Raw genomic sequence first — 23,704 nt, 5'->3', positions numbered from 1 at the left:
ATCGCCGTAAACGAAGACTTGGTGCCAAAAAGAAAAGCAACGTCAATTATCTGGAATTATTTCAGCTACAAGAAAGATGATATTGAAACACGTGTTCTGTGTCAATAGTGCCTTGGAATTGTTGCCACAACTAGAGGAAACATGACTAATTTTTTTTACCTTTTATATCGGCACCACACACCTTTTATATACTCCTGAGTATTTTTTCATATAGCAATATATATCGCAGAGTTTTAAAAAAAATCACAATTTCAGTTTTTTCCAATATTGTGCAGCCCTGATTCATATGTTCTACTACATGGAACAAGCTTTACCCACACTGTAGATTTTTTTTTTTTTTTAAATCCAATTAAAAATACTTCTCTTTTCATGTGCCTATGAATGAATGCTTAATTAATTCATACTTTATTTTTATTTAAGTCAAGAGTATTGTTCTGTAAATTTGAACAATTTGAATGAATGAATGAATGAATGAATGTTTATTTCAGTTAAATACAAAATACAAAACACGTACATATTAAAAAAAAACAACAAAACACCTACATATTAAAAAAAAACAAACAAGCATAAAATTAACACATTTTGTAACTGAAAAAGGAAGAAGCTGAAGCCGGAGGCTTATTTCTGCTTCTCCTATTTACATCCTTAGTCCATGTCCACACCTTAAGTTGCAGCAGATAAATACTTAAACTTAAATTATACTACATTCAGTGTAATAAGATATTTTGTAATCATATTACTTTCATAGCCCTTCATAATTTGACCAATTAAATTCTTTTTGAAACTCAACAGTGAGCTACACAATTTCACTTCATCCTTCAGTTCGTTCCATAGCTTGACACCAATAACTGAAACACTGTGATATTTAACATTTGTTCTTACTTTACATTTTTCAAACACAAACATCCCTCTTAAATTATAATGTCCTTCTCTTAACTTAAAAAATTTCTGAATACAAAAAGGAAGGTGTTTACTTTTAACGCGAAACGTAAATTCCATTGTTTTTAAATATACAATGTCAAGAAATTTTAGTAAACCAGATTCTACAAAAAGTGGATTACTTGATTGGAGATAACCAGCTTTGTTTAGGACTCTAATAGCTTTTTTTTGGAGTTAAATTATTGGGTCTAAATTAGTCTTATACACATTGCCCCATATTTCCACACAGTATGACATATATGGCATTACAAGTGAACAATACAACATATGCAAACATTTTTTTGCTTAACAAGTCTCGAGTTTTATAAAGCATTGCAACAGCTTTGGACATTTTGCGTTTGATATATTCTATTTGTGGTTTCCAACAGAGTTTATGGTCAATAATCACTTCCAAAAATTTTGTTTCATACACCCTTTCAATTTCAGTTTCATTAATTTTCAGTTTTATATCATCACTTCCCCTAGCACCACCAAAAACCATAATTTTGTTTTATCTTCATTAAGTGATAACTTATTTACATCAAACCATTTTTTTTAATTTGCTCAATTCCTTTTCCACAGTTTCTAATATCTGTTTCATATTTACTCCCGAATAAAGCAAATTAGTATCATCTGCAAATATTGTAAATTTTAACTTACTAGATGCCATAAAAATATCATTTAGATAAAGTATAAATAACTTGGGTCCCAGAACTGAACCTTGTGGGACCCCACATGTTACTTTTCTAAGTTGTGAATTTGTATTTCCAATTGATACATACTGAGACCTATTTTGTAAATAACTTTTTAACCAGTTTTGCGTCACACCTCTTATACCATACATTTCACATTTCTGAATTTCTGAATTGTATTACTCTTTTATCATGATTTTATCTATTGTGTGCTTCTTGTCAATGTATTTTTTATGATGTTATTGGCCTGTCTATGTTCTATTCATTTCTGAGCACAGTGAACTGCTTTCATGGATGAAATTTGTTATGTAATATGAGTAAATATGCTCTGCTTTGTGATTAATCATGATTAATTACAATAACATAATTAAATGCTAATCATATTATTGATGCAACCAGGTCTTTATTCTTCTTCATGAGTAGTGTTTTTAAAGGACTTGCACAGAGGATTGTGAGAGCTTAAAAAGTGTAAAGGATCCAAAGAAACGTCCTTGAAATTTCTCAATTCTCACTTCTTGAAAATGGTAGGAATCAACCCTCAGAGGGATCCTGGACACTTGATATTGTCCTCCAATGAAATATGACGACATAGATTTCTGTAAATGATGCCTTGAATGAGCTTTCCATGACTTAAAGAATCACCCAACATCTTTAAAAGCACCCAAATATAGCGGGTGAGTATATATTTAGCTGTTGTATTATCAGAGTCAAGTTTATATTTAAAGCCTTAACTCTTTTTATTTCCAAATTCTGGAGAGAAAAAAATAATTCAGAGCAACCAAGGGTCCAATTTATCATCACATTTATTTCAATAACCTTGAAAGCAGCTGGACATCAAAGGTAGTCAGTCAGGTGCACAAAGCTAAATTGCTTTAGAGCAGTTTTGCCAAATGCTGAAGTTTTTATTGAGAGCATAAGCAGCATGGATTCACACAGCTGCAAGTGTTCATGCCTTCCCTATTTGCTGTATAGAGTATCTTACCTTGTCTGTGAACAGGTGTCAGATCTTTGGTAATATGAACACCAAAACCTTGATATTGTAAAATGAATTTTATATAAAGATATGCTGTAGAAAGACTGACAGACACCATGTGTATATATAATTTATACAATATATTTCATGTAATGATGCAAGTTGACTGAAATGCTCTGGTATAAATACCCTGTCTTGCAGATCAATTCCAGGATATTCAATTGGCTTGAGATCTGTCACCCACCTGGGTATCAGGGAATTAAGTATAGCAAAAGGTCAGTCTCACACAACCAGACTCCTCACTTTTTATTGTGCCAGTGCTGTTGACACATCTGGCACCCTCCATTATCATTCTAAAACGGAGGTAACAAGTGGTGCCAGGCACAACAAACCCCACCCCTCGCATGGATTGTAGCTTATTTTGGCATCGATCCGGCTCATGTCAACCTATCTATGTGTGAGGTGATGTCAGCATATCAGTTGCTTCTATATATGTGCCGAGTTTGAAGTAAACTGAAACAAAATCGATGTTTTTGTAGACATTTGAAATTTTGCCCATTCTAAGTAAATGGGAGAAAAAAAAAGATTTTAAAAATTCATTAAAAAAAAATTTAACTCTGACCTACTTTTCCCAAAATGTAACCACATTTATTCTTGGTCACTGACAATCTATAAACCCAATTTGGTATGAATTCGAAAAATAGTTTTGCTGCTACAGACATTTGAAATTTCACCCATTATGAGTAAATGGGGAGAAAAAAAAGATTTTAAAAATTCTTAAAAAATTTAAACTTTGACCTACTTTTCCCAAAATGTAATGACATCTGTTCTGGATCACTGGCAATGTATAAACCCAATTTGGTATGAATTCAACCAATAGTTTTGCTGCTAGAGTGTTAATAAACAAACAAACCAAACTAAAAACAATACCCCTTTCCTCACCTTTGGGAGTGTGGTAAAAATTATTCTTGTATTTAAGCTAGTTCTTGAGCATTGCTGACTGCAGGTTGCTGTAACAGTGCCTTTGCAAAAGAGTGTCAGCTGGTTTAGTGGAACATAGGTATATGAGGAAGCATGTCATGGTACTAAAATGACTAAATCCATGTAGAAAAAAAGCACACAAAAAAAACCCATGTGTGTTTGTGGAAAATGTTCATGTTCAGGGCAGTAGAAAATTGAGTCTGAGACGTAGGTTTATATCTAATCACAGGTGAAAGGGTGGGGTTAAAGACATGACTGACAGGTGTAATAATTGATCATTGATTGGATTCTGTCAAATGCAACTGTTAATGTTTTAGTCCATGTCTGAACTCTAAAGTTTGGCATGAAATTACATCAGCTCGTCAGTATTTATCATGATGTTATATTTATTTTCATCGTATTTATATTTAGGCTTTTGATTTGGACTGAGAGGAGAAAGTAGCAGAGAGACAGAATGTATTTTCCAGCATTTTTTTCCCTGTGATTTTTTTTTCTCCCAAAGCTTTAACTATACACAAACTCACCTCTGACTAACTGTCATTCTCTATATCTCTGTCTTTCTCCAAATCTTCAAGTTTGAGAGGCATGTATGATTTTGACTGAGTGTGTAATGAAAGCTTGAAATCTTCAGTCAGTTATCGGAGGGATCAGGTCGGTATGCTGTTATCTCTGAGGTGCAGGTAATCAAATATAACAAACCCTGATGACCAGACTTCTTTATTACCCTGCATCCTTACACTCCCCACTATCACAGTTGGAGAACACACAACATTAATGGCTGTGAAATCCTGACTGATCTGCTGTTAATGAAGTTATCTCTGCTGTGTCGCCCACAAATGGACACAGTGTCCTTCGGTGTTCAGGGACACTGTGACACCAAACAGAACATCAGTATCAATGTTTCTGCAAAATCCCAGGTGCTGTCAGTGACACAAAACATCATTTTTGCAGTCTTACATTTGTCATGTACATTTCAGACTTCCCTGATTTACACTGACTGAAGTTTATTTTGATGGACATTTCAGTATTTAGTTAAAGGCATAAATGCTGTCTGTGTTTGCTCATTAAACATGCACTGTTTTTTTTCCCCTTTTTCCTTTATGAACCAATTGGTATGCTAAGATCCATGTTTGTGCCAACATATCATTAGCGCAAAATCTTTTGTGAATAGATACATATGCTTATGAGTATGTGTTCATAGAAAAGCACTGTATAAATCTAATCCATTATCATTATTATTATTATGTTATTATACAGTATAGAGCTGTTATTATATAATTAAGGAAGCAAAAATAATGTGTTACATTGTATAAATGTGAGATGGGGGTGGGATTTAATAAGTTTTCTTCTTCCCACTCCTTTTTAAGCAATACATATTTAAAGCTTTGGGAGACTTTCATCACCAGTTTTTCATCAGATCTGTAAAACCCCAGTCATAGTCTAAGTATCATGAATCCATAAGTCTTTCTGTGATTACTTAACTGAATCTCTTCCCTCACGGTGAACAGTTTCGAAGTGCCATCCACCGTAAACAAACCATGTGTTTACAAACAGAGCCAGTAGGTAACTCGGGCATCTTCAGAATTTTGTTGCGATGTACATTGTGGGGAGCGGAGGCTCGCACAGCTGCCTGGCAGCGCCAGTCACAGTGCAACCATATGATATTATATGAAGCAACAAATATGACGCAAAAACAACTGAAACAGGGAAATGGCTGAAGGGAAGCGGAGCTCCAGCCGTTTCCGTGTCGTGTTTGTTTCATCCATATAATATCATATGGTTGAGCAGCCGCTGCCAGGCGGCTGCACGAGCCCCCACTTCCCACAATGCATGTCGCGACTAAATTCCAAAGATGTCCGAGTTACCTCCCGGCTCTGTTTGTAAACACATGGTTTGTTTATGGTGAATGGCACTTTGAAATTGTTCACCGTGAGGGAAGAGATTCAGGTGAGTAATCACAGAAAAGCTTAGGGATTCATGATACTGAGGATATGACTGGGGTTTTACAGATTTGATGAAAAATTAGTGATAAAAGGCTCCCGCACCTTTAATTTATTTTGTTATTACTAGTGTACATGGCAATTGTTATTTTGTCTTGATCACCTTTGTTTATTAATGTATTTACTCGACCATTAGTTCCTTGTACACAAAAGGTGTTTGATTTTTTTCTTCTGCTCAAAAAACATAAATGAATAAATGAATTATTATAAAAACCGAGCAGATTGCATATGCAAACGCTGTGCAATTCCCTGCATAAAAGTGGGTCTGGCCCCTAGACTCTGTTGTTTAATGGAGCTCTCAATGAATAAAGTAAAAACAAGGATTCTGCAATGAGGTAATCCCCTTTAATAACACATATGAACACTTATCATAATTAAATTATCAACCTGAAACACCACATGAGGAGTTCGTTGATGAACAGCGATGTATTCGAATGTATTAAAATCATCAAGTTCTGTTTCCCCTCTTTACACTTGCATTACTGTGATTGGAGGTTACCAGCCAAACAGCTGTACGACCAAATGAGAAACAACTGATGCTGATTAGCCGATACAAGCTCCTTCGAAGCTAATACTATGCTTCATGTGTTTCCTATTCATGTCACTCACTCTAGCATTTGTACATAGAGAATAAGAGTGTATAAACAATGAATAAAAGCAGACTACAGCATCCTTGACCAAGTGACTAACAGACCTCAGCTGGTTGATTTCAGCAGCTAATAGAAAGAAAAATCAAAAAGTGTATTTGTTTATTTGTATTTGTATTTGTATTATGTGTATTACATGTATTTGAAAGAAGATTATTGAGGTTATCTGGGTATACAATGCCAAGTTTTGACATGTCCATGTCACAATAAGTACAGATCTTTAAGAGGCTTTGAAAAGAATGGATAAGATTAATAAAACATGGTACAATTTATGGCAAAAAGGAGGGTCATATCTGTGGGCAGTGCTAGAATTCAAACATAACACTGATAGAGAGATAAAGATGATAGACTGCTTTGAATTTCTCAATTTTATCTGAACACCCTTGACAATACATGTTTCATTCTAAATATTTATTAAACCAACATTTTTATCTGTGATCATGTTGAAAGATCTATTCAGCTGGTGCTCTGAACTGCACGTTGTGGCATTTATTTGGAAACATCTTTTGTGCCTCTAGCCTCTAAATGCAGACTCAAGCAAATTTGTTTGGGCTACAACACACTCAGAGAGCCACAGGGAAATAAGTATACCTCTTTGTATGCAAACACTGACACGAACACAGCAATGTATGCCATTCAGTAAGTTCTCTTTTCAAAAGCTCCATACTCTGCAAAGGAAGGCCAAGCAGTTGGCCTATTCATTAGTCCAAAGCTTTGATATGTGCTTGCTCAGTACTGTATGGGGATAATGCCCTTCAAAAAATAATTTTCCATGTGCCATCTCTGTGTGTTTTTCCTTTTATTTAGTATATTATTCAGCAGGAATAAAAGTAGCTCACATCTAGTCATCAATAAACTATTCACAAATCTTTCAGTAAACACATCACAAACAAGCTTTAAAGTGTTGACACACTGTATTATAGAGCTATGTTTAGGTCTTGTGAATTACTGCATTGTTTACTGAATATTTGGGATATAGAGTCAAAGGCAGTCATTTTCATTACCACCAATCACTTGTCATGAGCAGTTTGCACTTAGGTCTCTCCACATTATAATTAAATAAAGACACAAAATATGATATTCTGAAAGAACAGAATAAAATATTTCACAAACAAAATTCACATTTTTGTCATTTTTACAGCGAGACTCTTGAAGTAGGTGATTATCTCCACCATATCTATTTCCTGTGTAGATACTTTCAAATATCTTGAATCTTTACTTTACTTTACTTTAATCTTTATGAAACTCTGTACCAAAGACCTCAGTATCACTTAACCTCGAGTAACAGAACATAAAAATCAAATATTTATCCTTCTATCCATCAATGTATGCAGTCATTAGTCTATAGAAACCATATAGTTAATATTAAGAGGGATTTTACATGGATTTTCTGTCTTTGAAAAGATGGTGTTGCATAGTCTTCTTCATCAACATGGAATTAACGCGGTAGAAAGTCAGCATTAGCTGAATCTGCTGGATTTAACAAATTCGATCCTTCCACCAAAAGAGGAATGTGTGAGATCCAGCAGCTGTAATGTAACATATTCAAAATACAATATAACTCTATTCCTTTGTCCTTGCATACTAATTATAGTATTCTGCTGCAGGAAAAGTGAGTTTCAAACCATTCCATTCTATTCCACTGTGCTCGCAGGAAAATAAGAAACATGAAGAACAATAGGTGGATGAATGCAGAGTAGGCTGAACTACTAAGGCAGTTCTGTTCCTTTTAACTAAAACCATTTTAGAAATTCCACCAGTTTATGCATCGTAACTAGATTTTATTCCGTGTTTTGTCTTTCAGTTGTATTTGTGTAGTTAGGTTTGTGTCATTTGTGTTTGTACTACGCTCTTAGCCAGATCCTCAAGGAGTTATTTTATCTATAGGAATTTTATCCAAAAATTACATTTTTTTCCCCTGTCTAATGCATTGTTCTATTATTTTCAAATTATTCTGAATATAGATGGAATCAACTCCAAAACTGTGTTTCACAGTCTTTGTGTGTTTTCAAGAAAGTTGCAGTGACAATAATGTATTGTGAAACCATAATAGTACAGTGTGTTTGTACATGAAAGGACACATAAAAATAATGCAAATATGGCCATTTTCATCAGTGATGAGGACAGGAAATCATCAATAATCAGGTGTAATTACAACAGACTTGGTATGCATAATATCACAGGCAGAACTTGCAGGTTTTGATGGAGTACTATGAATAACTTAATTCTATAATTTGTCAGTTAACACTGGATAATTTAATAAACCTTTCTGACAGTAATTGTTTTACTTGAACAAACCCTCCTCCACAACTACTAAATAACAACAGTTATGGTCATGCAGCTCAAACTACATGAGCATAACCTTATTGTACAGCTGTACAACTCCATTTCCAAAAAAGTACAAACAGAATGCATCATTTTAAATGTATAATTTTAAGAAAAAATATGCTAATTTTGAATCCAACTACAGCAACACGTCCCCAAAAAGTTTCGATTCAGAAAATATAAGGCTGGAAAAGTGAGAGGTACTGAAAATAAACAACCAAAGGACCATTTTGCAGCTCATAAGGTTCAATGGCAAAAGGTCAGAAACAGACTGGGTATAAAAAGAGCATCTTAGAGAGACAGCAGGAAAGATGGACAGTGCTTCAGTTTTTGAAAAACTGTATCAACTAAATCCAAAATAGGGAATGATGCTCCTCATTGAACTTTGAATATCTCATCATTGACAGTAATAATGGCTTTGTGGATACAGTACAAAGCCGAAAATCAGTATTGGATGTCCATGATCTCGAGGCCCTCAAGTGGTGCTGGATAAAAAACCAGGGAGGGTTCTGTAAAGGAAATCATTGGTTGAGGTCAGGAACACTTCCAGAAATCACACTTGCAACACAAATGTAAGTTAAAGCTCTATCACGCAAAGAAGAAACCATATGTGAACATGATTCTTAAATGCCATAGCCTTCTCTGGACCAAAGCTCATTTAAAATGGACGTGTCCTCCAGGCTAAAGAGGAGAGAAACTATTCAGCTTTTATGAGCACTCAGTTCAAAAGCCTGCATCGCTGACGGTATGGGGGTGCATTAGTGTCAATGGACTGGCAGTTTGTACACCTGGAAAGACGCTGCCAATGCTGAAAGGTCTATACAGGTTTTAGAGTAACATATACTCCATTCACTCAACATCTTTTTACAACATCTTTTTACATATTTCAGCAAGACAATTCCAGCAAACTGCATATTGAATCTATTAAAATAGCATGACTTTGCAGTCAAAGAGTCTGGGTCCTGAACTCATTGGTCCACAGTCCAGACCTTTCCTCTATTAAAAACATCTGGCATATCATGAAATCAATAACAAAACAATGAAAATCCAGGCCTCTTTAGCAGCTGGAATCATATATCAGACAAAAATAGGACAACTGTCCTGTCCAAAACTCCAGCCACTGGTCTCTTCAGTTCCAAATGTTTACAGATGGTTGCTAGAAGAAGAAGAAGAAGAAGAAGAAGAAGAAGAAGAAGAAGAAGAAGAAGAAGAAGAAGAAGAAGAAGAAGAAGAAGAAGAAGAAGAAGAAGAAGAAGAAGAAGAAGAAGAAGAAGAAGAAGAAGAAGAAGAAGAAGAAGAAGAAGAAGAAGAAGAAGAAGAAGAAGAAGAAGAAGAAGAAGAAGAAGAAGAAGAAGAAGAAATGCTACACAGTGGTAAACATGGTTTCATCCACACTTTTGGGAGGTGTGTTATCTCCATCAATTGTAGCTCTAACTTATTTTTATGTTCCACTTGAATGCCCTGTTTGATTCCATGGTACAGCCTGCTGTAGCCTCACTCTGGAATCCAGGTTACTTTCTAAGTGCAAAGCTATGTTTTCCCTCAACTTCCCTCCGAATATATTGTAAAAGTGAGTGGCATTCCTTCCCTAAACTCAGCTAACACTTCTAAAACAACACTTATAACCTTCTGATTGAAGTGAATGAGGACACTTGACAAAAATGCCAAACATTTTGTAAGCAAAGTTTTGGAAATTGGATTGTCAGTTGAAAAATACTTTTTTTTTTTCCTTCTTGCGGAATAAACAAGAACATGATAAATTAAAATAGCTGTCTCAACAAAGTAAGCATGAATGTGTGCGTAAGCGTGAATGTTGCACTATTTCGGATATGTTGTTATGTATTAAGTATGCAAGTGATTTACAGTCACTGATTGTGATAACAACACTTACAGAAGTGGTGTTTGTAAGTAAAGAAACTGTGTAAAAGCAGATGATACTAAATATTATAGCATTTATAGCAGCAGAACAGTCATTTTGCATGATTTTCAATAAGATGCAAAAGGGAGATATCTTTCATTTCTTGAAAAGCGGAAGGTAAATACTGTACCGCAGTGAAGATGATAAGGTTAGTTTAAAGAAATGAAAGTCATATCAACAGTATATTCTCCAGAATGCATTACTAATCAATCACTGAGGACAGCAAGAACCTAAAGGTGTATTTCAACTTATAAAATATACCTTACAGCCCTATTAATTAACCTAAACTTTGTCATTCATCTTAATTGCTAAATAGAGTTACACATTGCAATGGCTGCTGATGCTGAAAGCTTTTCATACAGACTCATTAGTCTTAATTATCTTTTCATGTTTTTTATATCAACTCACTGTTTTGCACAGATCGAGTATTGGCTATTTTTCACAACATCATTAATTCATCCCAGACAGCGCTGGCTCCACTGCATCATTCACCATATCTGTAGAGCTCAGTGCATCTGCACATTTTATATTGTTACGAATAGCACAGTTGTGCTGTGTTTTTGGGGTTGATGATTACCGTTCACTATTTTTTTTTTTTTTTTTTTTTATGGTTATTATCTTGAATTTTTACCCCGCCCCCCAAAGGGGAGGCGAGGGATATTGTTTTTGTTTTTGTTTGTCTAGCAGTAAAACTATCAGCTGAATTCATACTAAATTAGGTTTGCAGCTTGCCAGTGACCCAGAATAGATCTGATTACATTTTGGGAAAAGTAGGTCAAAGTTGCAATTTTTTATGAATTTTTTACATCTTTTTTTTCCCCCATTTACTTGTAATGGGCTAAATTTCAAATGCCTTTAGCAGCAAAATTATTAGTTGAATTCATACCAAATTTAGCTTATACATTGGTAGTGAACCAGAATAGATATAAGCACATTTTGGGAAAAGCAGGTCAAAGTTTAAATTTTTTATGAATTTTCTAAATCTTTTTTTCCCCCTATTTTCTTACAATGGGTGAAATTTCACATGTCTGTAGTAGCAAAACTGTTGATTGAATTCATACCAAGTCGGGTTTGTAGATTGCCAGTGACCCAGAATAGAGGTGATTACATTTTTGGAAAAGTAGGTCAAAGTTCACATTTTTTTATGAATTTTTAAAATCTTTTTCTGATGACATGATGATGACATGATGACATCAGCTGGATTGATGCCAAAATAAGCTACAATACATGCAAGGGGCGGGGTTTGTTGTGCCTGGCACCACTTGTTATGAAATGTACTCTGGCCCTATTAGCCTTACAGATGTATTATTTCTTGTGATGTTCACACTTGAACTTTGCAGTGCTTTGCTATTTATTTATGTGAGTCTGTGCAGCTTTAAAATATCTACACGTCACTTCTCACACTGCTGAAGTTGTATTATATTGTATTACAGTATGTTCTGTTGTTATTATTTCTAAAGAGTATACATGCGGATGGTTATGGCATGATTTTCTCTCAAATTAATCATGCTAAGGGGTGGGTTGGACTGGGGTATAGACTATGTATTTTATTTCAAAACAATACTGTACAAATGAATACTGAATATTTAATGTGTACACCAAAGCGCAATAAAGATATTGTTAAAAAAAATAAGATAAGATAAGATAAGATAAGATAAGATAAGATAAGATAAGATAAGATAAGATAAGATAAGATAAGATAAGATAAGATAAGATAAGATAAGATAAGACTTTATTTATCCCACTGTGGGTAAATTTCCCATTTTGCAGCAGCAAAAATACAACAAGCGAGTGCAGAAAAAATGTTGTGAGTCTGACTCCAGCACAGTAATAGCCTAAGGATGAGGCTGCCAGATGAAGTCCCTGGCTGGCAAAACCTGAATTTACCTGAGTGATACTTTCTCATGCCCTTAATGGCTACTCCATCTGTCCAGTGGAAGCTTAAAGTGACCCAGAGTGGAAGCTGGTTGTTCTGGAGTGTGATACAGGGACAGAACCTCTGACATAAGAAGGTCTGTCCTCTGTACTTTACTGCTGTGACTGTTAACTCTGCCATTGAGTCTAAGCTGCTCTGTTTTAACTATGTGATTCAATTTTAATGACAGCTGGTGTTATTTTAGTTATTTATTAATTTATTTATACAATCTGACTTTAGTTATGTTATTTATCATGACCGGCTACAGGTAACTGGGTGATTTTATCCCCGGAATATTTTTATCATGTTTGTGATTACAATAAATTAAACTTTAAACCTTGAACACTGATAAAATTATCTACTTGTACACATTTAAATTCCACATTCAAATATCAGATGTATGGAAATATATACAGTCCCTTATTGACTAGTAGTAAACCTTTAGAGGGTGTCAAGATTATATTGGTTTGCTGGTTTGTTCTTCATAAAAGAAACAGCAGCTTTAATTTGTCATTATTTTTGACAAGAAGAAAGAAAGAAAGAAAGAAAGAAAGAAAGAAAGAAAGAAAGAAAGAAAGAAAGAAAGAAAGAAAGAAAGAAAGAAAGAAAGAAAAGTATGAAAATCTGATCCTGGTTGAGCAGGTGTGTATTGATCTCTTTTAATTCTCTTAATTTTCTTTCACACTTCAAATGATGCCTGTTTTTTCTTCTTTTCTCAATTTGTGGAAAGTATTGAGCAAAGGGCATTGCGGTCAATCAAAGGGCCACCTTTCCTCTCTCAGCCCTTGCTTTGGGGTCTTCCTGACGGTAATTCTCTGATTTGACTTTGATGTGCCAATTTGTGCCTGATGAATAATTGTCTGGTTTGCTGATAACTTGTGGGAGTCAAGAGTATTCTGGTGGCTCTCAATGCAAATAGGAGATATTTGGGTCCTTCAAATCACGACAGTAGCCCCTCCACATTTGCCTCCCCGTACCGTGAGTAAACTGACCAATTAGCTGTGTTTGAAGAAGCCATTTTTGATTAGAGCAATCAGTAAACAGCAAGGCCTCTCCATGATTGTCCCCCTGATTAGATGAGTTGTCACTTGAGAAGTTGTTGGAGATTTTAATTTATGGCCTATATCACTGAAAAGTATGGTAATTACCTAATCCATTCTCCACAGTTCAGCACTTGGACTAAAATTCATCCATACTGTCAATGCTGATGACCTCATTTTGCCTAACTAAAGTTTCTAAGTAGTCTCTTTATGAAAGAATCAAGTAAATAGACCAGGAGCGTTTACTGTAGGTGCAGGTGGGCAACGCTGATGTCAGTGGAGAACATGAGGAGAGGTTTGGATTGTAGCAACATCTAATTAAATAAAATTCGACGTTATACTCTCTAACAGGTTTAGAAATGTATGTCAGTCTTTTACCAATGTTGCTGCATCCTGGAGATAATCACATACACACACACACAGAAAAAAACTGCATGGAGAAAGAAAAAGAATCATCTTGTTATTCACACCCATCCTTGAGTGTCTGTGCATTAGAACCAAATTAACACCAAGGAGGTTAATGACTCGAAGACTGCAGTAAGTGATCAATTAAAACACTTCTTATGCGATAAAGCAGATAGCTCATCTTAAACATTACAAGTATCTTAAAAAGCCATGCATATGTTGATTTTTTTTTTAACATTGCAAAGATATAAAATGAAAAGTTATAGCCCTGAAATAGCTAGACATTCTGAATAATGTGAGCACAAAGCAAATACGTTAACCTAAAGATCCATCACTTAAGAAACAGTTTATTATACTTATAAAATCATAAAAAAAAAAAGATATGAAAGGTGAAGGATACATATGCTCCACACTTAATAACAAATGGCATATTTAACAAAACTCAAGAGGCTGTGGCTCAAAATGTGTTTTAGGCTTAAATCATCATTAAATGAAAGGACAGATGTAATTTCCATACAGAGAACAGGGGCATTCATCATAAAAAACTAACTTCACCTGTTAAGTCACAGTTTAATGTCTGCACAATACTGAATGAATGAATGAATGAATGAATGAATCTCAGCATGTTAAAGGTAGTAAATACTCCATACAGTACCTACACAAGAGAAATGTGGAATTAGTAAAGAAATGGCCCGTGTTACAAAGGCTGAAAAGGAGATCAGGCAGGAGAACTAATATAATTTCAGATGCAATATAAAGTCTATAATTATAAAGCAGTCTTGTGATTTATAAAGTACATGTGTGTAGAGACGCACTAGTTCATATAATGGTGGTTAATTTATATCCGTTTTGCCCAGATAAGTTTGTGTGTAGGTTTTTCCAGAGTGTGAGTCAGTTAGTGATGTGATAAAGTGCATATTCGTCCATATATACACTGTTGCTAATGAAGTTGGAATAAAATATTTTTTTTTACCTTTACTCACGAAATGATTGTGAGGGTGTGATTTATTCTTGATAAAGTGTAATGATTGCCCCTGGTCAAAGGTGATTACTAATGTGTATGAATAGGAATAAAAATAGAAATGTGGCTGAAACCAAATTATAATAACTTCATAACTTTCTAAAATATTTTGACTGCTAGGAAGAGGTGACGTTCTATCTATTCTACCTATAGAGGATTTACCTCATGTTTATCCAGGACACACCTACACACAGCCGCAGATTGCAGTGTATTGACCACTAAATCCCCAAATGATGCCTTAATCAATACAGCAGACGGAGTAAATAGACTGTGGAAGTGTGTGTGCGTAGTATGTGTGTGTGACACAAAGCCAGGATTAGGCCTGATTAGGGCAGTTTTAACATGTCCTGCTGATTAGGGGCCAGTGGATCTGACCGCTAATTAGCTGTGAAGTGTGGCTGGCCGCACAGACAGGATAGCGACAGGAGGAGGGATTGGCAGCCCAAACCCACCCCCTCCCTCTTACCATCCCTCCCTTGTCCACTCACCACCCCCACAAAAGAGTCTGGGGCTCCTTGATTGGGTGCGTTGCATTGTGGAGAGGGAGTTGAAAAAGAGTTCCATTTCCCTTTTGCTGTGCCACTACCCCCTGCAGGGTGGAGTCAATGTACCCTTTCTGTGCCTTCGTATGACCAGCTGGCTACAGCAGGGCAAATAAACACTCCAGATCCACTGGCCAGTGTGACTGCCATCTGAAACAGAGCCTTTGTCCCATGTGGATTGTGGCCTAATTGGTGTCCCAGAGACAAATTCTTAGAGTAATTGTTATTTGGACTGATGAGGTTTTAAAAGACAGATAATACACAAATGATACAAGTTACAAGTAAATAATAGACAAATGTTAGCCACCCAGGAGATTAGAAAAAGACTCCCATTGTGTTCAGAGACAACATTGCAGATACATATTGGCAAGACCGAAATATCACATACATACAACTTATAAATATATGACATTTTCATTTGAATAAAAACTTTTTCCATTTTTGTCTCATTAACAGGTGCCAAAAAATGAGCTCTTTTTGTAATCCGACAGTTAGGTTGATCATCAGCCAACACAAATATACAGTTGCCCATGAATTTGGAATAATTTTGTTTTCAGACACATTCCTCTTTTTATTTCTATTTATACACATCACTAATCACCTTTGACCAGGTACAATGATTACATACTGAGTCCCAGTTACACTTCATCCATCAAGAATACATCACATTGTCACAATCATTTCATGAAAAAAGGTAAAAATATTTTATTCCACCTGTGTATACTTTTCAAAGATAAAGAAATGACATTGATCTCGTGAACTCAATCAGGGCAGAATTTTAGTTAGTTCTTAAAAAAAAAAAAAAAAAAAAAGTTTGCGGTTAAACTACACCGAATCTTAAAAATTACAAATATGATACCATTGTGTTATAAATGTACAAAGTGGAATGAGTTTATTATGTATTTGCAGAGTTGGGTGGGAATTGGGCTGCGTTACCCGTTTTCCTCACCCCGCCTTTACCCTGAGACCCCGACCACAGTAACTCAAGAGAGACAAGAGAAAGTAAAGGAACATGGGATTTGTGGCGTAATCCTGTTTGTCCTTGGGGTCACATGCTCCTCAGAGCTGAGACTGTCGGCTACAGTCTGGAAGTTTATTCGGGGGACAAACAGCAGTCTAATTGTAATTCCCTCTGGAGAGCAGTCAGTGTCTCCTGCTGAATGCTGGAGAGGAGACAGGTTGCTGCAAGATGATAATTGAAAAGAAAGTGGGTGGTCCTCTTTGGCCCCATGGCCCTCTGGGACAGTTATATTGAGACTCCCGCGTGTTTTGGAGGGGCCAGATTACTGCGTGTTATATTTGAAGAAATGATTATGTCCTTCTGGGCTTAATTTGACAGACGTATCTATTCAGTGGTGCTGGTTTCAGTTGTCTTTTGCCATTCATGCCGATGTATGTGTTGTGTGTTTGTGTGTGTGTGTGTGTGTGTTTGCCTGTTTGCTTCCGGATCGCTGCCCTCCATTAACTAGTTCTGAGAGCATTTCTCATTTTTCCAAGCATGTTTAAAGCCCTGTCCTTGAAATTTCCCAAACATGTATTACTTGTGCTACTTTTTTCTCCTTTGTGTCTTTGTGCACATGAATGCACCATCCATCCCTCTTCAGGTGCCTATGGAGACATACATTGACTATACAATTACTTTTGGCTATTTCTGTAAAAAAAGATAAAGTGATAAATAAAAATAGAACAAAGCTACACTCTTTCAGGTGCACATGGGTAACTGTGCCCTAGCCAAAACACACTGATCTTATCCATTGCCTACCTTCATTGAACTGCTCTCCAGCCCTGGCCCTATTAACCAGTAATCCGCAGACTGGCAGCTGGCCATTACCGTGGCAACGGTGAGCCGAGAGAAAACTGCTTGCTGGTTCAAAAGTAAAGAGGAGTGTTGTGAAGGACGGAGATGAACTCTTTTGTCCTGTAAATGTGTCTATTTTATGTTTCTGAATGCAAAAGTTCAATTTCTTACTCAGTTTTACACCTCTTTACATATTTTGAGGTGACTGTTAATAATGTCTTTTATACTCACTTGATTTCCTGCATCATTTTTGTTGTTTGGGCAGATTGAAACCAATTCCAAGGATGGAGCATAATTATATGACGCGTAGTCCTGCCAATATTACACACAGATACAAGCAAGTATTTTGAAATGCTTACAAATCGCCTCAGAAGACTTTTGTCCTTCATGTCATGAAAATATTCAGTAAAATGTGCATTGTTTTCAGCCATTGTCCTTTTCTGCATTTTTGTTTTCCGGGTAGATATTTAGGGAAAGATGCATGCATTTACACACATACTTCAAAACTGTCTCACTTGTGAACATGGTAGTGTGATTTGTGAATGTGAAAAAAGGAAAAGTTTATCGTCTCTTCTTTTTTCTCGTTATAATATACTTTGACTTGTTAGTTTGTCCATTTTGTTTTTTCTTGCGGCTTAACATCTTAATGAAATATATATTTTGTAATATAATAACATTACATACATTTTCTGCACAGATTCAGTTAATATTACAAGCAGGGAGTTGTTTAAGATCATTCATTTGATATAATGTGTAAGACAAATTGATAGAGAAGTGAAGGAATAATGAATTTAAAGTTGGATTATGCAAGGCTCCTCTTTCTGAAGATGTACAAGGAGGTTGTGTATATACTGCCATAGAAGTATTTTCAATTGGCTGAACTAATTTTCTCAAAGAAGAGTTTGTGGGACTTAATGAGGCATAACTAATGGAGGTCCCACAATCATCAGTGCCATGCTGGAAGCACCATGGCCGGACAGAGTAACCATTGATTCTTGCTTCAAACCTCTTGAGTTCCTAATCACCTTCTTTGGTTGTACGTTTCAGGCCTGACAAACCTATTGTTGGCCTGTGTCACTGGAGGTCAGTAGTTATTAGTGGCAACTGAAAACAGTTTCTCTAACTACTTATGACCGAATTGAATAACATGCATAGGGGGACTTGGAGGGGGATTACTGGCAGTGCAGCAAGTCCGGCCGGTGCAGGAGAGAATGTGACATGGTTTTCTAATAAGGGATGCTGCCCCTCCCCACGCACACACACACACACACACACACACTCCTAACCTGGCCCTCCATCCTTCATCCTCTGCCACCCGCCCCCCACCCGAGGACAGACAGTAGTGAATAGTCTTCAAAAGCTTGTTTGGGCCCAGCGGTGCCACATATTGATAAAATGGTATTCATAGTAAGCAATGGAATTAGCTAATGCTAGTCCTGAAAATAGCTTATGAGTGTGTGTTTGCACGTGCATGTGTGTGTACGCATGTGTTCATTTGAGTTCGTGTTATTGTCAAACCAAACGGTGAAAATGTGGTTTCATGTATTTAATTTCATGGAAATCTATTAGAGTGAGAATTGCTTTCAGAGTCCTATGACCTTCTTGAAATGTTTTTTTTCCACTCTGTAGGAAGATGATTAGTTACAGGCTATTTTACCAATTGAAAATTACTAGAATTGGGAAACTTTTTGGTCTCTATGTCAAAAACTTGCAAACTTGAAGTGACTCATTCTATGGAAACCAAGCAAATCCCGTAGGTTTATCAAAAAGAACAGTTCTTTCTTCTTGGCCGAACATAAGGACAATACATTAATCACAAGTTGTATGGGTAGGTCTTCAAGACATGCCTGTTCAATGCACTCTTTTGCACAATGAAATAAAAAGTAAACCTTGAATTTTTAGGTGCTAGCTTTGACTAAAATCTAAGTTTTACTGCAACTTTGAATTAAATGTAGCTTTTATTTATCAATGCTTTATGTCATTATATGAGAAAAAAATTTACTTCTAACTGTGAAATTAAGTTTATATATTTTTTATAACCTTAAGCCTACGTTATATTTTGCTAAGAAATTAGGCCAAACTATGATTTATACATTTTTATTTTAAGTCAAGACCAACAGATTAAACAATTACCTCTCATTCCGTTCTTACAAAACTAAGCCACTGCATATGATGAGGGTTATATGTTTGGCCTATGTTTCTCTACAAATAGTGCAGCCAATAATGTTAAGCCCTTCCCAATTAGCGCTCTCTAGGTTGCTAGGTCGCCATGGTCAATTGAGGAACACATCAATAGGACTTGAAAAGGTTTCTCTGCGATCAGACCTTCTGACATATTAAGTAGAATAATAGGGAGGAAGGGAGTTGGTGGGGTGGTTGGGGGGTGCAGAGACTGAAGCAAGGCTTCCTGCTGGATTTGTATTATGCATTGCAACCTGCAATTACCTGGGAAGAATAGTCTAAAAATGTCTTTACATCCATGAAATAGGTTATCCTCTGCTTCATGCTCTATCAACAGTATGTATGGCTGTAAAGGTAGTGATAGACTCCATTCAGCACTGATGGAAATCTCTGCTTTGGGTAATAGAGGCAATTTTATGTAATGTATGAGTTATTCAGTCACACTGTTTGCGTACATGTATGTGAATATGTGCGTACATGTGTCTGTTTGTTTATATGCATGTGTGTGGGTGTATGGGTGAGCACAGATGCTGTTAATACAGATTATGTGTAACTTGGTTCTGCAACTGCTTATAAAAGTAACACACTGTAGCGGTTGCAGTCCCAAAACTTTCCAGACAGAAATGATGATGCCAGCACCAATTACAGTGCCCAGCCAGTCTCATATATCTTTACAAAGAGAGGTACCCCCCCAATAAACTCAGAGAGGCAACAGGCACAATGGCCAGTGATTACCAAGCATAGCCTATTAGTACTCCATAACTATGGCTATTGAAAAGAGAAAAGAATGGTTTCACCTCCACTTTCATTTCATGTGGTCCACCATCAAAAGCTTTGTTGACAGCTCATTCATGCCCTCAATTTAGAGACAAAATCTATCAGAAACATCTTGCAGCATCAAAGTGTATATTGTGGAATGCATTTCTCTTTTTAATGCTCTTATCAAACTCCTTTCTGATGGAGTTGTTGCCGCTCAATTCCAAATGTCAGGTGCATATTGGCTCTGATGCTTCCTTCGAGTGTAGAGATGATGGCACATATACATACAGCTGCCAGGTATGTGAAGGGGTTGGAAATGGAGGCTCTCCAAGGTCTCCATTGAGACACACTGATAGCCATCATCATCATCACAGGGTGTCATCAGCAAGGGGATTGAGAAGTAATTTTCAAACGTGTTTAAATGACCACAGGAAATGAAATGTTAGATCCTATTACCAACTGCTGCTGGTGTAAAAAGGTTTTGGAGGACAGAAGCAAAGAGTAACCGACACTGACGCTAAGTGATGACCTTAAACACTTTGGAGTTTGTTTGCACAAATCATTCATCTTCTAAAGAGATTGATCAGAGTGAGGAGTGTGTGTAAAATAGATGGACCTCTATATGTGAACAATAAGGAGTGAAAAAAAAAGAAAAAAAATTATCAGTGTCTATTTTTGCTTGAAACAATTCCTAGTGAACAAATCACTAGGGATCAATAAAATACCAGATAATTTTCAACTCAATATTTGCACCAATTATTAGCATAAATTTTGTGAATAAATCTCACATTTAGGTTTTATGAAACTAAACTTTGAGGAAAATTAGGGCAAAGAGTAAATCCAATATAAAGGTAATTTACCTAAAATTATATTTTTTTTTATTAGAAAGGGTGCTATATGAATTAAGTAAAATAAGAGTATAATATTCTCTCTAATAATTTTGATATAAATCTGTTCTGCGCTACATATTGTTAAATACGTCTGCTATCGAATTTCCTTTACGCACGAATTCAGTTTTAAGCAAAAAAAAGCGGTTCATTTCAAGTAGTTACAATTAGTTCCACTAATTAAAATCTACCGAGTTAAAAATAATGAAAATAATAATAATAAAATAAAATAAATAAATTTAAAAAAAAAAAGAGAGAAGTTTATGTCATGTAATTTGCCTTTGATTTTAAATCAATGTTATACGTGTTGGTAGTGTTAAGAGTAGCATTAAAAATATATATATATGGCCTCTGGAGTATAATAATAATAATAATAATAATAATAATAATAATAATAATAATAATAATAATAATTTATCGTATGCTCTCTATAATTTCTGAATGTTACCTTGCAGAATTAAAATAATGGGAGACATATAGAAAATATAATATACAAATACTCTTTACACTGGCTACTTAAATAATTGGTTTTATTTATATTCAATTAATGCTTTATTTCTAAATAAAACTGGACGATAAAAATTGAGAGTCTAAGAACATTATGATTGCATCAGTGTTTGAAGAGTTTTCTAAGAATGAGATCCATAAATCATAATTTAATTCTGATTTTAAGCTGGCTGAAAAGTGTGAGTGATTTTTAACAGGGTGATTTCCCGGTCTTGGAGTCTTGCAGACATCCTCCATGAAAGGCAGCCCTCCAAAATGTCACCTGAACAATGCTGGCTTCCTCATCGACCTTGCTTTCCAGCTCAATTTGGTCTCAATCACAACATAATGAAAATGCACTCCAAAACAGATCCCCTTTAAAAAATTACTTCTACAGGAATAGCTCTCACACTTCAAGTTATTTATTGTTAACGTTCACTTGGTTTTGAAACATATACAGCAGCCATCACGCATTTGTTCCTTTTTAACTTACAAAAGAATAAAGAAAACATAAAAGTGGACGCAATAACGAATAATATACAGTTAAACGCATTCTTGTGTTAGCCAAATATACAAGTCCCTACTTTATTTAATAAGTCTAGATGAATACATTAGTTTACAATATTAATATGATAAAATACCGTAAATAAGGAGTGGTGGCTTAGTGTACTTCAAACCTGATCCCACCTCCCCCCCAGTCCGAACTCAAGTGAAGCAGCATTCCTGTTTGTTTCAACAACATAGACTACGTTTAAAACATCATGAGGAAGGTCCAAAACATGGATTACAAAAGGTCCAGAAACGACATAATTGCTCTCAAGGGCAGCCATTTCTGTAATGTTCAAAAATAGACTCCCCTCTCAGAGATGTCAAGAAAATGTGCCCTGATCAGCTGGTGCGCCTCTGTGCGCCTTGTCCCATCCAACACCAAAGGGCACCATTTCCCATTTTCAGCCTACATATATATATATTTACAAATATATATATATAGACAGACTAAAAATGGGACTATATATATATTTGTGTTTTGCTCTTTTATGGGCTCATCCGCAGGTTCACATAGAAAAAGTGACAGTACTGTGTTAGGTCCTACCACGTTCTGCCGTACAGGAGGTTTGAGCTGACCATGTTACTGGTGTAATCTACAGCAGACGTGTCTATCTGGGCCATGTTGAGCTGGCTGTGCAGTGAGGGGGGGCTGGGTGACATCTCCTCTAGCTCCAAAGCGTTCACCTGCTGCTGGCTTTGATGCTGGCTTAGGCTGCTGGTCGAGGATGCGAGCACGACTCCGGCTCCGTTCTGTTGTTGGCTTTGTTGTTGGCTCTGTTGTACCTGTTGCTGATTCGGCGTCGGTGTGTTGGAGCCGTTCTGGCACGGTTTACCGTCCTTCACCAGTACTGGCACGGCTACGCGCCTCGGGGACTGCGCCTGCTGTTGGCACAGGTTACCGTCCTGCTGCTGCTGCTGCAGCTGCTGCGCAGCCTTGTCCTTGGCCTGGCGCTTCATCTTATACCGGTGGTTCTGAAACCAGATCTTGACCTGGGTAGGTGTAAGGTGGATCATGCTGGCCAGGTGCTCCCTCTCGGGCGCCGACAGGTATTTCTGCTGTTTAAACCTCCTCTCCAGCTCGTAGACCTGAGCCTGCGAAAACAGGACGCGTCGTTTCCTCCTGGGCGCAGCGTGTAGAGCTGGCATGGATTTGGTGGCGTCCATCCCCGTGAGACTCCCCATGCCGGTCATGTTCATACCTGTGGAAGGTCCCATGAATCTAGAAACTTAAAAATATACATACATATACGTGTGTTCAATAAACAGAAGAGGAGAACACTGTTTCGCCTGAAGTAGTAATCCTTACTGATTATTGACTGTTGTACTTAAACATTATGGAAGTTAGCAATAATCAGCTTTTGTCCTAAATGATAATGATAATAATAATAATAATAATAATAATAATAATAATAATAATAATAATAATAATAATAGTCAGATTTAGATCTATTTTTGATATTTAGTCATGCCAAAGATGAAAAAAGTCGAGCCAGACTTGAAAAAATGATCTCCTTTTCGGTTTAGCTGTAATGGATAATAATACTAAGTGAACGCTGTCCTAAAATAATGTACACTGATTGCATCAACTTTTTAATCACAAAATCCTGAAAATTAAATTATTTTTAAAGCCACACATGTCAGTGCGTCCCGTGCGTTTTTCATAGATT

General features: G+C 36.2%; 1 protein-coding gene across 4 annotated transcripts in view; it reads right to left on the bottom strand.

The window, feature by feature from the left end:
• The window catches only part of nkx2.4a (NK2 homeobox 4a), a 52,034-nt gene that overhangs the window by 27,819 nt on the left and 511 nt on the right, over positions 1–23,704 (bottom strand). Inside the window, exon 2 of one of the 4 annotated variants that reach the window (XM_030126837.1) lies at positions 22,585–23,263. In XM_030126837.1, coding sequence (XP_029982697.1) covers positions 22,585–23,263 — 679 coding nt within the window. Of the gene's footprint in view, positions 1–21,894; positions 23,264–23,704 lie in introns of those variants that run through there. The other 3 variants (XM_030126836.1, XM_030126839.1, XM_030126838.1) reach the window with 3 other exon arrangements.

The sequence above is a fragment of the Sphaeramia orbicularis genome, chromosome 22 (assembly GCF_902148855.1).
Source record: "Sphaeramia orbicularis chromosome 22, fSphaOr1.1, whole genome shotgun sequence".
Classification (NCBI taxonomy): domain Eukaryota; kingdom Metazoa; phylum Chordata; class Actinopteri; order Kurtiformes; family Apogonidae; genus Sphaeramia; species Sphaeramia orbicularis.
Note: the sequence above shows the minus strand (reverse complement) of the source record. Positions and strands in the feature narration are given on the sequence as shown.